The sequence below is a fragment of the Cynocephalus volans genome, chromosome 6 (assembly GCF_027409185.1).
Source record: "Cynocephalus volans isolate mCynVol1 chromosome 6, mCynVol1.pri, whole genome shotgun sequence".
Taxonomy (NCBI): domain Eukaryota; kingdom Metazoa; phylum Chordata; class Mammalia; order Dermoptera; family Cynocephalidae; genus Cynocephalus; species Cynocephalus volans.
The window spans coordinates 58,106,064-58,122,816 of record NC_084465.1 but is presented as its reverse complement, the minus strand read 5'-3'; the positions used below and the strand labels follow the sequence as shown (position 1 = coordinate 58,122,816).

Sequence of the window (16,753 nt, the reverse complement as noted above, 5' to 3'; positions counted from 1 at the left end):
TATAGTGCAAATGGCCTTCATGGAGGTTTGAGCACATAGGATACATTTGTGCTTATTCTTTCTGATTGTAGTGAAGGCTCAAGCATTGCACATTACATTGGAAAAAAAATTAAAATGGTCATTATCATCCTATGGAAATTGAACAACCTCCTTAAAGTAGGTGAAGAAGATGGAGAAAAAAAATATAACGGAAGGGAGCAGTGCCTAGACGTTCTAACAGACACTGCCTACTCTCCCGGCCAACCTCTCGTCCCTCCAGCCACCTCGGGCACATTCAGACCTAAAAAGAAACATTAGACAGAACTCAAAGTAAAACCAGCTTTGAATCAGCAATTTAAAGAGAGGGAAAAAAGCAAAAAAAAAAAAAAAAAAAAAATATATATATATATATATATATAAGTAAATAAATAAATAAGCATATTGATATGTTAAAAAATGAATGAAGTTGTCATCAATATGATGTCAGAGGTAATAGAATAGCTGTATGGAACCATCCACTCAAGTGCAACATTTTCTAACCCTAACAAATCTTTACGGAAATAATTTTATATAATGAAAAACTTGCATTTGAAATGTAGCCATTACTTTAATTTCACTTGAGTGTTATTTATTCTGTTGAATTTAAGAAAATTATATTTCTAAATTATTTAATTAGATATAGGACACAATATTCTTGTTTTTTTATATTGCTAAATTCATGAGAAAACTAAAAATTTTACATTTTTAAAATATTACTTCCAGAAGATTAATCTTGTAACAAAAAACCTAAATAGACTTTCAGAAAAATAAATGAATAAAATAGAGTATCTATTGATTATAAGAACTTAAATGGTTTTATAAAATCACAACATATTTACTCCAAATCTTAATGGTGAGTTGTTTTTATTTTGTTGTTTGACAGTTTTATATTCCTATGGCTAATTAATGCCAGTATGTTCTAAATATAAATTTAACTCATTTCCTTGAACAAACTTGATGGAACTACCTCTATGTGCTAGATAACTGTGCTACTATTTGGAGCTACAAAAATGAATTTAGTTTTCAATCAGAATATATATTTGTAATTAATAATAGCAATTAGAGCAAACATAGAAATTATCATATTCCAGAACTTGTTCTAAAGGACACATATGTATGTGCGCATATGTACATACACATATATATAAATATACACACACATATTTACATATATATATATATATATATATATATATATATATATATATATATATATATATATAACTCAATAGTCAATTATTGTTCCCATTTCACAGATGAAGACTCAGAGGCAAAGAGAGGTAAAGTAATGAAGCCAGGACTCAGACAAGGAATTTTAGTTCTAGAGGCTATGTTCTTACCCACTATTCATAGATGGTTGTTATAACACGGAAAATTAAGTCAGCAATATGCACCAAGTGCTAGAGACAGGAGGCAGGAAGTATTGCTTAATTGAGGAGTTAGGTAAGAGCTCTTAGTGGGAGATGACACCTAACTCCATGAATAAAATTCACTTGGATGAGTTTATTAATCCCAAAAGGTGCCAGATGAGAATATGTCATTCTGTCAACACTACTGGGGAAAAACATATTAAATGACCTTTGAACAGTGTATCAGTAGAACAGCACTTTATTTTTAAAGAAAAGCCTATAAGCTTAGTTATATTAGATACAAAATAAAAGAACAGTAAGGCAAGAGAATAAGACAAATTATAAGATAAAAATCTAAAATAAATAAATCCCTTTAATTTTCAATTACACATTTCATCATTTTTGCTATTTTTACATAATAGCGCAGAAGTACAGAAATAATTATAATTGTCATGAAAATGTTTTATTGTTTCTCCCAGGTTTTTACGTAAATATTTGATATTTCTATAACATCAAATAAATAATTTTACAATTATCTTAGAAAAACAGAAAGTAACCCCTTAAAGGACTTTAACTTATATTATTGTATTATTGTGTATGCATGTACGAGTACATATACATATATATATTATACATCTCCCATCTCAAAACAGGTTTATTTATTTCATTTCTCATGAATTATTAATGGTTTTTTCAAGGTAACGGCAAAGACAATTGATTTCTTATTCTAAGCTTCTTGTCAGATCAGGAACCTCTCAATTACATTTCAGCTCCCAAGCTCTTACATTTAATGGCAGAAATTACTTCAGTGTAAGACCAAAAGCAAGAGATTGGAGATATTGTATTCTACCAATGCTTGTATTACTTAAGTGAAAACAGCAAAAAGAAGCTCAGTGAAATCCTTACTTTCTCATTTCTGTTTTATTGCCTTGTATGGAGTGTTTATAACCAGAGGCAGCATTATGTCAGTGCACGACGAGGCATTGTTTCTGCACCTACGGCCACCATCTCTTCTGCTTGGTCATGATGTCCATGCTGATTGGCCAGTGTCTGTGCCATGCAGGTTTCTAAACACTTTGAATAACACAGCTCTTTATCCCTAGAATTATTTTGTTTATTAAAATCATTATTTTTTCAGGTTTATGCTAGAAACAAAACAGTGTCTTTGAGTATGAGAAGAGCATTTGTATTTTAACATGATGCCATAGTAAAAAAATTAATTGCACCCAAGAAAATTATTCTGAGTTTCTCTAATGTAATGATAAATTGCATTGAGTTGTAGCATATTCCATTCATTATGTCAAATACTTCATCTGTCACATAAATGAAACATATGGTAGTTCCATTAATGGAGGCATCAGACTCCTCCTGAATTTATTAGATACATTTGCTATTTTTGGTAAGAAATGATGACATAATTAAATCCCATTGAGAATTAAGATATGTTTAGGGAATATATACTCTACTAATATATATTCTACTAATTTAAGTAAATACTGATAATGACTAATTATTATTTGTAGTTTATCAGGTACCTAACTTTAAAACATAATCTCAGGTTTAGGTTCCTAGACCATTCAGGCCGTGTGTCTTTATATAATTTGTAATCCTTCATTACACTTTAATCAAAAGATTTTCTTCTCTTTATTCTAATAGTGTCCCAGTAAAACATTTGGTGGCTTTGACTCTACAAAGGACCTTCCTGATGATGTTATAACCTTTGCAAGAAGTCATCCAGCCATGTACAATCCAGTGTTTCCTATTAACAACCGCCCCATCATGATCAAAACAGATGTAAATTATCAGTTCACACAAATTGTAGTAGACCGAGTGGATGCAGAAGACGGCCAGTATGACGTCATGTTTATTGGAACAGGTAAATTTTTTAACTTCAGCTATAAATTTCCTCCCAGAACACTGTTTAACCGATAGAGTAAACTAGGAACCGAAGGCAGTTTTTATATTCACTTTCAAGGTACAGTTAACCTCTAATAAATGACTAAAAACTTGAATATTTACCATTAAAAACGTGTTATCTTTCTAGACAAATTGTGACATATTAATTTAAAATAAATTTCCTTTTCAATGAAAAGTTGATAAATGTAATCAAAGAAAAAGCTAATGATTAGGTGAACAATCAATGTTCCTAATTAAATCATAACTCTTTTCTGGCCAGTGGCTTTCTAGAGTAAAGATGTATTGCTCAAACTGTGCCTGAAATTCCCAGGACATTCAATAATGGTTCTAGAATATGTTAATGCAAATTATCTGAGCTTTAAAATTACCATAGGGTAAAAGGCCTTCAGCAAATAAATGTTGGCAATAAAATTTGTTCAGTGCTTCTGCCATACGAGGAGAAAGAATAAAAGAAAAAAAGAACTTCATCAGAAAAATAAGGAAATTGATCCAAGGAATTCTCAGATACATTTCCATAGAAACTTAACAATATATTTTTACTAGTTCTATGATTAGAAACAAATTTTTTGCAGGCATATTTTCAGAATGAATTCCGTTGTTATTATGACATATTATTTTATTTTCCCCCTACTCTTTTTAATAGTAATACTGTTTTTGAAAGTACCAGTTACAAATCTGAAACTTGCTACTTAGGGTCAGATTCCAAGGTAATAAATTCCTAGTCTCCATTAACGTTGTTAACTGACATAAATCAATGGAAAACAGAGTGAGTGCTCCACTGAAACCTTGTATAATAACATTTATTTTCCCTTGGTGAGAAACAGAAAAAAACTGCATTAACTACAGGGGAATGGCAACTGTGTACTAAGTGCTTTAAAGACTTAAAGGTTTATGGCAAAATTGTGAAATGCTTATGTTATCAGGTGTAACAGTGTCAGGTTCTGAGCAATACATTAAAATCTGCTTTTATGAGTGAGAAAGTTTCTCGATCAAATAAAAGAATCCCAGTGAGACTCAGGGTTCCGTAAAAGTCAATGAATTGTATCAACTTGTGGTTATAAATATCTTTAGAAAATATAAGATAATAGAATTTCTCTTCAGTAAATATTAATTTGCATTTAATATCAAATTATAATTGAATTTCTCTGCAGAGTAATTAAGTTTGCTCAGTAATGTCAAACTTGCCTTTTTCTTCATCTCTGGCTTAAACTTGTTGAGAAGTCACTCATTCACTACCAAAGCAACAAAGCTAACTTACAGGTATTTGACCAAAGAAACCCAATTGTGAGCCTTTGATTGCTCTCAGACAAAAACTGTCTTTAACGGCACCAGTTTCACGAGCATGTTGAATGTCTGATGATGTGAATGGATATCAGTCAGTACAGACCAGGTCATCTGTCAGCAAAGTAAATTGATTACAGTAATTTTATCTTTTTAACTAAGTTGCACACCATAGTCTATTGATTCTAGTTGAATAATCTGACTCAATTTGTGTGAAATGGTTTGAAATACTACTCAGTAAAACTTGATCTGGAACACAGATAAAGCTGTGTTTGGGTACTGGAGACCTGATCAGAGGCATTGAGTAGATTAACCAAGTTTACCTTTAATCTTTGGTGTTATGAGTAGTCTAAGGTCCTGTAAACATAGAAGGATCCTCTTAAAAGAGGACTTAAAAAAAAAAAAAGGATGAAACTTTACAAGGAATAAATTAGCAACCTGTTTTTGATCTTACATAGCACATCATGTTGGTACCCTGAAAATGGTTATCAATGTTATGAATACATTAAATAATTTTTCTCATGTAGCATTTTTTATTGGTACAGTTTTCTTCACAAATAATTAGTCTGTTAAATTTGATTAAAATGAACCAATTTAAACTAAAATTAATTGACAATTAGTCATAACTGGACTGTTGAAGAGCCAAATTTTTGAATTTAGTAAATACCTATTCTTTATTTTATCAAAGAATAGAAATATACTTGTAACGTTGGAAAATTAATATCTTATTAACCCAGCTTAGAGTAAAAGGGATGGCTTTTGTCACTAAAACAATTTGTCTCTTTTGAAAATCTGTCTAAAAATGAAAATTAGAAAAAAAATAGGGTTTGAAATATCTGTAAAATGTATTTTATATAACCATTTTTATGATTTACACTTCTACATTTTAAATTGCTTTAATGCTCTAAAATTGATTAACCAATGTGTTTATTATTGACAAACCACTGAAATACGTAATCCTAGGTGTTTATTTTGCAAAATCAGTTATTGTCATTCATCCCTTAATGATCATTGAGCCATCTTCAGGGGACTCTAAACTGCTAAGGGATTTTAGTACAACATTCTTTGCATATTCCATCTACAATTGATCTTCATAGTAGTATCCTGATTTCATAATAAAAGTGGAAAACCTCTCATGTCAAACTTGTATTATTTTTAGGTTTTTAAATTTTTTTTTTCTGAGTCACCTGACAAAGAGATTTTTTAAAAAACAATAAAAATAATTAATCCAACCTAGCCATTCTCTGTTGTGATATAATATCTTTTTAAAATCATGCATCATCAGGATAAAATCTCCTCAAAGCTTAATTTATTTCTAAAAATTCAGTTTTTTTATATTTTAAGGCTGTTTTTATAGTTCATTTTTACAGTTTGCGTAATTTCATGAAATGCCTTTAAATATATATTTTACTAATGTTTTGACAAAAATAAATTAAATGAAGACTGGGGTCAAAATATTCTTTTTTGGACAAAAACTGAATTCATCCATTAGCCCTAAACTCAGTTCAGATCTATTTAAGTTGTGGTCTTCTCCACCCCACCCTCCTTTCTTTCAAAGATGCCGGAACCGTTCTTAAAGTAGTTTCAATTCCTAAGGAGACTTGGCATGATTTAGAAGAAGTTCTGCTGGAAGAAATGACAGTTTTTCGGGTGAGTGCTGCTTAATTTCAAGTGTCAACAAGTTCACTTGTACGTCTTTCCCCCAGGACAGCTGCACACTGAACCTGGTATGGACAAGTAGTCCGGCATACCCTTCTAATTAGCTTGTCAATTAGAAAGCCAGACACTAGTCAAAATAAACCTTGAAACTTTCAATGCTTGTTAAATCTAAAGATGTAAAGAAATATACTCTTGGCTCATACTTTGTTTTCTCAATGATAAAATATATGATTTACATTTTATATTATTTATGTAAGTTACCTCAATGAACAATCTTCCCCCTTCTAAAATCTCCTCTTTTATACTTTATGGTATAACTGGGATGATATGTAACTTTTATGAATGTATTAAGGAAAATGCATTCAGAATGACAGAGCAATGAAGACATTTCAAACTTTTTTCAACTGATTCATGAATTGTTTTATCATATTTTCTTAAAGAAATCATTCGTTAACAAAAGAAAGTTCGAAGATTTTATGTCACTAGTAGCAAATTTGTTATAGTGTCCTGGTCTACACACTTAAGAAATGTACAGATATTTGTCCCTTTGTCCTGACTCTCACATGGCCCAGGTAAGAGTTTACAGGGTTGCGGGATTTGGGGGAAGAAGTGGCAGGATATGGATTGAAGGGGAAGAGGAGAACTGGGCTAGTGTAACACATACCATTATGTCTGTTCTTCCTTTTAGACAGGCAGTAATAGGGATAGTTTGAATTGAAGCATACCTATATATGAATTTTTTATGGGGCATGTCAGGAAGTAGATGCCTATAAATGGTGCTGTTTTAATTTTTGATAAAAACAGAGATAAAATAATGTATAACTACAAAATAAACCTGAATTAGAAGACACTGGTGGGAAGGAAAGATTGGTGAGAAAAGATTGGATTGAGTATCCCAACTTCAAGTGATCTCATTTAGTCTCCAGGTGTCTCAGATAGTTTACCTATAAAATAAAGGGCCTGGTTTAAAATTTTCAGTGTATTCGGTATTTTAATGGTAAGCAAATTCTTCCCAAGACTTCTGTTAAACCCGTATTGCTATACCAATGTATTAACCCAATAGGCTCTTGCTCACTATTCAGTGGTATTTTAAGGAGAAAATGAAGAATAATTTGGCAAGCTTCTAATATATATTCAGTCAATTCCAATCATGGTTAGCATTAAAACATATAGCTGATAAATTTGACATAAACCTTTTGTAAGAACCAAATAAACAGTATTCTAATGGAGTTTAGTCTCTTCCGTCCTAGCTCCATGACAATTCTGTTTGGAACACTTAACTCAGCTTCCCCATCAGTAAAATAGTGAGAATAATACCTACTTCACTAGGACACTGGAAGAATTGGAGATGCTGTATGTAAAGCACCAAATACAGTGGCAGGCACTATGCTCAAATGGTATTATTAATATAATTTCATTGTTTTAGTTTAACTAAATTGAAAATGAGCTATACTTCCAGTAGCTTTTTCTACTAATCCTTGATTTAAGCCTTCAAAATAATAAAATCATCATAACTCTATCATAATTTTAAAAATCAGGTACTTTGGCCTTATTTTATTTATGTCTCTTAGAGACTGTTGACTATTCCCTGTTCTTCAATGTGTCCCATAAGTTACTTTTATGAACAGACACATTGATAATTTAGTCTACCAATTAAAAAAATTTACAATTACCCAAATGGACTATATAGTTATTATAGAGTTCATTTAGATTTAGCAAAAAAATTATGGGCACTTAGGGATAGATATATAAATTGCTGTCTTGTTTTCATTGTTATGTCTCCAGAGCCTAAAATATCTTTTCAACCAACATTTATTAAATGAATGAATGAATAAGTATTGATTAAAGAATGAAATAGGAGAAATTAAGAAATCAGGTTCTTCTTTAAGAGACCATGCTTAGAGTTAGGTGCCAGAGTATAAAGAAGATAAACTAGGAACAGCAACAAGATATCCTGCTGATTCTGGTCCATATTAATCTCTAGCAGAAAAAAACTTTATCAACTATTTATACTTAGGGATTTGTATTGCCACCACCTTTGCAAATGAATTTACAGGAGACACTAAAATATTATGTTAACTAAGAATTTATTATTTCCAGACTCTATTACTTTGGTATTATCATGGTTCCTTTGCATATTTCCTTTTAGTTGTCATATACCATTAAAACAGGGTTCATTTATTAATTCAATTGTAAATAAATATATATTAGTATCTACCATAATCCTGGCACAATTCTAAGTTCTGGTGACAGAGATAACACTACAAACATGGTCCCTGACATCATGCATCTTATATGTGACCCTTCTTAGTTTCAAGGATTTTTTTTTTATCTATTAGAACAATTAAATTTTATTTTGTGCAACTGTATTGTCACATCATGGCATTTTAAAAATGTTTCTTTTTTTCTATCGTTTAATTATTTTCTGAGACTTTGTGAATCAGAACATGCATAATTTTACAGTGGAACTGTATTCTAACTAATTTTTATTCTCCATATCTGTAAGAATTTAAGTTTATATTTTACATCTTAGCTAATTTCTCTAGTACATTATTAGAAATTTTAACTTAAAAAGATATTAATTTAAGCCGACCTGTTAAATGACTTTTAACAAAATCATGAAATGTTGTAAGTCAACAATCTTTCAAATACACGTTTTTATTATCTATTGGATTTTGTTAGTATTTTGCAGTTTCTAGAGAAATACACAATCAACTCACACCTGTGATAACTATTGGGTGACATTTGAATAGCATTAAAGATATCATTAGAAAGTTTCTTAATCAGTCTCTAACAACTAAGTATAAGTAAGTAATACTGTGCAAGCATGAAAATGAGTATTTATGAGTCTACAATTTCGTAAAAAGATGTTTGCAACCTGGAACACATCTCCTTCCATAAAACCTGTTCTAGTTCTCCTTTATATTCTGTGTTAAGCATTATTGTTGTTATTATTTCTTTGGCACTCAAGTAGACAAAACATATTTGGGCAGAGTTTAGAGAAATATTTACTTTCAACATTCTATTCTATCAGGCAAAGTTCAAACATATATTGTGGTCTAGCAATTGGAATATTTCAGTGTCAAACTTTGTTTAATTTTACTGTAGGATAAAAAAACCCCACAATACATTAAAGTGATAACCATATACAGTGAATAAGCAAAGAAATGTACAGTTTCTATGTTTATATTTGAGCCTTGTAAGTTCCATTTAAAATAAAATATGATAAAGAAGGGTCAACCTGAGCATTATGATAGTTTGACAAGATAAATAGACAAGGTACAGATTTAGGTTCATGGTAGTATCTGATACTCTCGGATTATTTTTTTAAAGACATTTAATGTTAACCAACTAATTTACTTTATTTACTGTATTATCATCTCCATGAGACCATATTTATTATGTGCCTTTGCTAGACTGAATAACCAAACCTCGTATAAATTCCTGAATTAAAACCAGTACTATGCCTATTGCCATCTTGAAGTTGGTTTTAGGAAAACACCCTGGCTAATCACAGAACATTCCAGTGGTTTCAGTTACATACAAGATACTTTTATTCTGGGTGAAATCAAATCTCATTCAGAGTACAGAAAGAAAAATATTCTTTGGTAATAAAAATTTCCATTTTAGAGTAAAATTTTAATAGGTAACAAGAGATGAAATAAAATTGGCATTGGTATAAGACTCTAAAAATGGTTTTGATTTGCCATTAAATTTTCAAAATGGTATTGAAGCAATAAGACACAACCTAATTCCAAATGTGATTTGCAATCATAAATCTGAATTGGAATTATATTTACTATGTGATTCTGAACAAGTTGGTTAAAGTCCAATGAGCTCACTTTCTTCATCTCATAATGAAAATCATGATTATGAACACTTTCTTGAAAGTGTTTTTTTTAAAAGATAAGATTACTAGTAAATGGTAGCCATTTTTAACTCGTTATGCAGATGAAAATCTTGCTTAAAATGTTTGAAAATTCTACATGTACACCTTATATTTTAAGAAAATTCAGAAGATATAAAAACCTGACATATGCTGATTTTACTTTAACTATTCAGTGAGGTATTTTCCTTTCTGTTCAGTCAGAGGGTTTTACTTTTGAGACAGTTAAGTGTTACATAAAGTTGATGGGCACATAGGACAATGGGCTTTATTTATAGTCCTATTGACTGCAAAGGATTACAAGGTAGTTACATTGATAATACATGCATTTTAAACCCAATTTATGCAATATTCCATGAACAGCTGAGCAAATAAATGAGTTTTATGTTCATTCAAATGTAAAATATAATTGATGCTTTCCAAAACCTAGTCTATTAACTCATTCTAAAGGAGCTTCCACATGCTTAGCATCCAGTGAGCTATGTTAGAATCTCCTGGGATCAACAGGTTGAAAAGCTTTGCAAGTGAAAAAGTTCGATAAGGACTAGATATAAGTATCTAGAAAAAATAATATGGTAAATGGGAGTCATTGAAAATCTTGAAAAGATGCTAAGTTTTTAATTTCATTTTTACTCGAACGCTAATTAAATTTGCAATTGAAACCAATTTCATGGAAACAATGCTTATGAAACTACATCTGTTTTAAATGGAAGTCATATTCACCATCAGCTATTTCTCAAAAATAAATTTAAAAAAAAAATATATATATAGTTTATTTAAATGGATGTCATTTTAATACACTATTAAAATTCAACTGCAGGCAGCATATTGTACCTCTTACTCCAAATTGTTATTAGTTTCCTGGTCTAAATAATAAATAAGGTTCCTCTAATTAAGGAATTCTAGGATCTTAATTTTAGAATGTTGAAATGATATGAAATAATCAAGTTTGGAGTGTACTAGGGCTCGTTTTATGTTTTACAATTTATATACAAAATAATTCATTTTCTCTGCCTTATAGATACTTGGCTTTTTGCATTGTCAATGAATATGAAATGTATGAATATTAATTAGATTCATATTTTAAAATAACTTGACAGAGTTAACTTTCACTTCAATTACACTAGTTGTTAATTCCTCTCTGCCTGCGAAGCTCTTTCCTTGCACCTTGACTGTAAAATTTATTTCATGAAAACCTGCATGAAGTTAACTGCTTAAATAACATAACTATTTCTCATGTGAAACTGTTGGGATGAAGAAGTTGCTATGGAAAATGTTCTTAGCTATTTTAAATTCTCTGTTTTGGTTAATTGATTCCAGTATTGTACAAACCTAAATACAATCTTTAGCTTTGTCTCTAAAAGCTGAATATCTGTGATGAATTGCCCCTTTATTTTGTGATTTGATACTACTAAATTCTAAAGATTAAATCTCTACATGGATAAAATTGGTAGACATTTCTTGCATCACAGTTGTCTTGATGATTGATAAGTCCTATAGAAAATTATATTTAATAATTGATATAATTCATTTAGGCTATAAAAATAAGAAATTATGGGAAATCTCGAAATTATCCCATTGAATTAGTGTACATCCCAAATCATTTCTCTCATTTGTGTCTCAGGTAGGTTTTTTAAAATTTGTTAAGAAAAATCTGTTCTCAGCTCAGCTGTCAGGGATTGAAGTAGAGATGAGCCATCCTGCAGCATATGGGGGTAATTAAAACCACAGGAGTGGATGATCTCACCAGGATAAGAGGGTAGCATCCAAAAGAGAGTGGAAAGAGGTGGGCAAAGGCAGGCAAACATGTAAGGAAAGGCTGGAGGATGAGAAGAAGACTGTGATAAAGGTTATTAAAAATGGTAAAAAGAATTCTAAAGCATAATAGAATTTAAGAAAGAAAGCAGTCAAGAAGAAATAAGTCATCAATAGTGCCATAGAAAACAAAGAAGTCCAATCATAATTGTACGGATGAGAGCTGGCGGGTTAGCTCAGTTGGTTAGAGTGCAGCCTTATAATGCCAAGGTCAAGGATTCAGATCCCCTTCTGGCCTTCCCCCTACCCCAAATATATATAGACAGAAAAGTGCCCATTCAGCGATACAGAGTTCACTGGTGATTTCTGCTTCTGAGGATAGTAGGCCACCTCTCAAGAACAAGGGCTAGACTCAATGGCTTGAGGGGTGGACGACATTGGATGAGAGAAGAACAAGGAAAGACAGTGAGTATAGAATATTTAGATTATATCTGAAAAAAATTCAGATATGCTACAAGGATCAAGGAAAGACTGCATGACATGGCTGTCTTCATCTTATATACAAATTAAGTGGAAGGAATACAGCATAGTGGGGTAAGTTGAAGAGATAAGAGAAAAAGTGGGAAATTCATAGAGAATTCATTCATTCATTCATAACAAATACTTATTGAGAGTTGTAAATACAAGGTGCAATCCCAGGTGCTAGGGAAATGACAGTGAACTAAATGGCCAAAATCCCTGTCCCAAATTGAGGGGAACAGCCAATTAATAAGACATATTTGATGTCTCTGCTGGCCCTTCTCATATCCAATTCCTAATATGAAGCTTTCACTTTCTGCTCCAGGACCTCTCTGCCAGCAGGCCAAAAGACAGGCAAGAGTCACGGCTGGGGATGTGGGAGATGTAATACCCCTGAGAACATCCAATGAGTGATGGGATGAATAAATACTTTTCTTGGTACAAATCTCAGTGGACAATTTTGAGAATCATTGTCTACTATCCTCAGAATTTCTATGTGTGGTGACTCTCATAACGTACCCTGTTATTGACGTTTCCACCTTCCTCTCAATCTTCAGTTCCTCACTCCTGTTCCGTGCCTGCAAGATTTTATGATCTTACCCCATAGTCCACTTTGGGGTGTGGGGAAAACTCACAAGACATAAGATAAATTATATAATTTATTGATGATTAATATATATTTATTAATTAATAATCTATTAATTTATTATATAATGTGTATGAGAGAGAGAGAAAGGGCGAGGGAGGGAGGGGAGATCTGAATAAACACTATGCAACAAGCACACTTGTAAAGTGTTTTACATGTATTAACTCATTTAATCTTTTCAACATCTCTTTGAGGAAGGTACCATCAGACCCATTTTTCAGATGAGAAAACTGAATTACAAGGACTTTACTACATTGCCTAATATCACATTTCTGGCCTGGTGTGGGTCACAGTACGAGTCCATGAAGTTTGGCTCCAGAGTCCAGCTCTTCACACTTTTTTCAGGGCTCAATTTAGGTTACCTGAGCCATGAGGCGTTTAAGGATCATTCTTCCCACCTGACCCTCTTTCTTATCAGACCCTCTGAGACCCACAAGCAATATCCTTCTTAGCTTCACGTTAATCTTTGTTGAAAGATATGATGGTGCACAGTTCAAAGAAAGGGAATCTAAAGGGATTTAAGCTAATATATTCAGGCGTATAGCTTTTTAGTAGTCTACATTCATCGAATAACAGGATTTATGTATGCAAGTGCATACACGTTTACCATAAGCTCCAGGTAGAATACTTACCAAAGAGCACTGGTGATTGTTACTTCCCTAGTTCTTACTTCTCTATGTTAACCTGTGGATAGACACTGAAGAGATTATATTCTCTGGCAAGGAACTGAAGTGCTGATCATCTTTACATTAAACAGTCCTTTTAATAGCAATAAAATAACCTTGTCCCAAGAGAGCTCTTGCAGTCCTTGACAGCTGGAAACTGGCCTAATATTATCAGCTCCTGTTGGTGGTGTTAGGGGCTGGCCTAACACTCTCAGCTAAACCGCAGTGTTCTCCAGCTGAACATAACAGTTTTCACAGAACACCAACAGCAGACAGCCACTCTGAGACCATGATGAATCAAGATAAAAGCAAGACTATTGTGTAATCAGGCCTAAACACAGACAAAAACATGAATATGTCCAAACCATAAAAATGACCAGAATCCCCCTGTTCTGCCTAACATGAATGACTGCTACTTCTATACCAATCATAGCTTTAGCCTTACTTCTTACATTCTTCCCTCCTTCTAAATGATCTATGAAGATACCTAATTATCAAACTATCCCTGATTTTTGACAGCATCTGACTCAGAGCAAAGCCCTATTTCTTTGAACCCTCCCTTGATAACACAAGCCCAAAATATGTTCTTTCTAACACTTTCTTACTGAGCAGTCCTGTAGTCTCCCTTATAGCAACAAGCAACAAACCCAAACTGTTCAACTACAAGTATTTTCCTGACAGTCTTTGACTTGATGATATTGACACAGTCTTATTGTTAGCTGCACATATTTGATAATGCGGATTCTTTCTATGCAGTTTCTTTCATGTGTCTTATTTCTCAATTATATTGCTTCTTGTGGGCACTAAAGTTCTGTCTCTGAAAATGTACATAGGTGCCTTGTGTTAATTATTAACGGCTGACTTTTCTAATTGTCCAAACAATTCACATATTTATTTTTCCTCTTTAGGAACCAACTACTATTTCAGCAATGGAGCTTTCTACTAAGCAGGTACTATTATATTTTATGATCAGTATTCTGCATTTTGTTAATTTTGTGTTTCAAATAATTAGATATAGTAATTATTCATCAAATTTTACAGATTTGTTAACAAATGCAAGAAAGGAAGAGAGAAGTAATACCATTCTTACAATAAGCTGGTAGAATAAAAACTAAAGATAGTTTTCATTGTCCCATGCCTTCCAACAATTTCATCTGTGTCCTATAAACATATTTCTGGATCATTATTTGTTATAAATTTTTATTTATAGTATTTTCTTTTGGTCACTGTAATATAGTTTATGAAATACTTAATAATTATTTTTTTATCTTTCATGGTTATATACTTTTTCCCATAAACCTTACTTAGACTTCTAATGAAAACTATTTAAAAAAATAAAAAGGCTTGGATATGGAGTTGAAATTAATTATTGAATAATTTAACAGAAAAAGCCAGAAGACAGTCACTATAGTAAAAGCTCAAATTGTAAAATATGAGAATAATCTGGCTAATCTTATTTCTGAACTGTTTACATGTATTATCTCTGACCATGCTTTGCCCATTGAATACGATACTAAATTACTGTTCCAATAAAATTTAATTTGCATCCTTTCCTCACAGACATATCAAAATAGATTGATAATCTCCAAGATATTTAGAGTAGTCAGAGTGCAGATATTATTGACCTGAAACTGTTATTTTATACTTCATAAGTATGTGTTCACCTGTTCTTGTAATCTAAAAATTGTCAGATGTTGGCAAGGAAATCCGGGGATTTCCAGGATGGAATCTAGACTGGGATATTCTTTCCCATAATGATTTTTAAAATTATATATTCTTTGCTAGGTCCAATAGCCAATCTTAATTACATTACCACTATATCTAGATTTGTAAAGCATTTCTTTCTGTTTTAATTTTTTAAAACTACCTAAAAATTGCCTATTAATGTAACATTTCACCAAGAAATAGACAAAAACAGTATGAATTTAAATACCATACTGGAAGAAAGTGTCTCTAGCCTTCATTTCCCATTACTGGAATTTGATTTCACTCGGATATGACTCAATTTCATTCATGCTTATGGGCATTTTAAAAATGATGTAGTAGTTTCAAGAGAAACAAGTAGTGGTGCAACTAATTTTCTGGTTAATTAAACTCATCTCCTGCTTACAGCCCACGACTTGTTAAGGAGGATAGTGAGAAAGCCTGTGGTGATGTTAAACTGGGCAGAAAAAGCACACCAGGTTGCTTGCCAATGACTGTATTATGCTCAGTGGTGCCTGCAAGCCTCCCCTATATTTCATTTGGATAGCTTAATTATTTCTGCCCATCATTAATAATCCTGCAGAATTATGGTAAAATGTAAATAGCATTGAGTTGCATTTAATTTTTGGCATTTTATCACACTTTAGGTTTTCACTATAGTAATTTCAGTGGCCCAATTTTTGGTTTTCTATTTTTTCTATGTATTATTTCTCTGTTTTTCTCCTAAAGGAATATAACAGATTTAGATATTGTTATTTAGATGACTCCTTTTCTACTCAAATGTCATATCCTTAAACATCTGTAAATATGAATTTTATTCATGCTTCTTAAAAGTTATTGGCCAAACATAGATATATTTTAATTGTGTGACCAATGTAAATCAGTAGCTTTTTAAAATAGCTATGACCACAATATGTAGAATGACATGTCCATATTCACTATTGCCAACCAAACTTCTGGATATTGTTACCCCATTCTAACTAATTCCATTATGGTTTAAATATTATGTGTTTGTTTTATTTTTTATCAAATTGAAATTGCTTGCCTTCAATAGAATCTAAGTTCATTAAAATAAAAAAAAGAAGAAGAAAAATGCTGTTGGAAGAAAGAAATAAGGATAGGAGGGAAAAGCTTGGCAATACTCCATCTTTTCCTTCCGGGGACTTTAACATAATTTCTTAATTTGTCCTGATTTATAGAACCTTTTAATATAATAGTAAAATTTAAAGATAGTGAAAAGTAGAACATCTAGTAATACATGCTATAACTTTGTGTTCCCTATTTATGGAATGGAATAGCAATATTTATCAAGATAAATGCTTCCACAATGGTTTCATTTTTATTGTGTTATTTT

At 31.8% G+C, this 16,753-nt stretch overlaps 1 protein-coding gene across 1 annotated transcript in view; it reads left to right on the top strand.

Annotated features, from left to right (window-relative positions):
* Positions 1-16,753, top strand: part of SEMA3A (semaphorin 3A) — a 200,575-nt gene that overhangs the window by 164,721 nt on the left and 19,101 nt on the right. Inside the window, exons 11-13 of the mRNA XM_063100149.1 lie at positions 3,024-3,243; positions 6,124-6,215; positions 14,604-14,645. Coding sequence (XP_062956219.1) covers positions 3,024-3,243; positions 6,124-6,215; positions 14,604-14,645 — 354 coding nt within the window. The remainder of the gene's footprint in view (positions 1-3,023; positions 3,244-6,123; positions 6,216-14,603; positions 14,646-16,753) is intronic.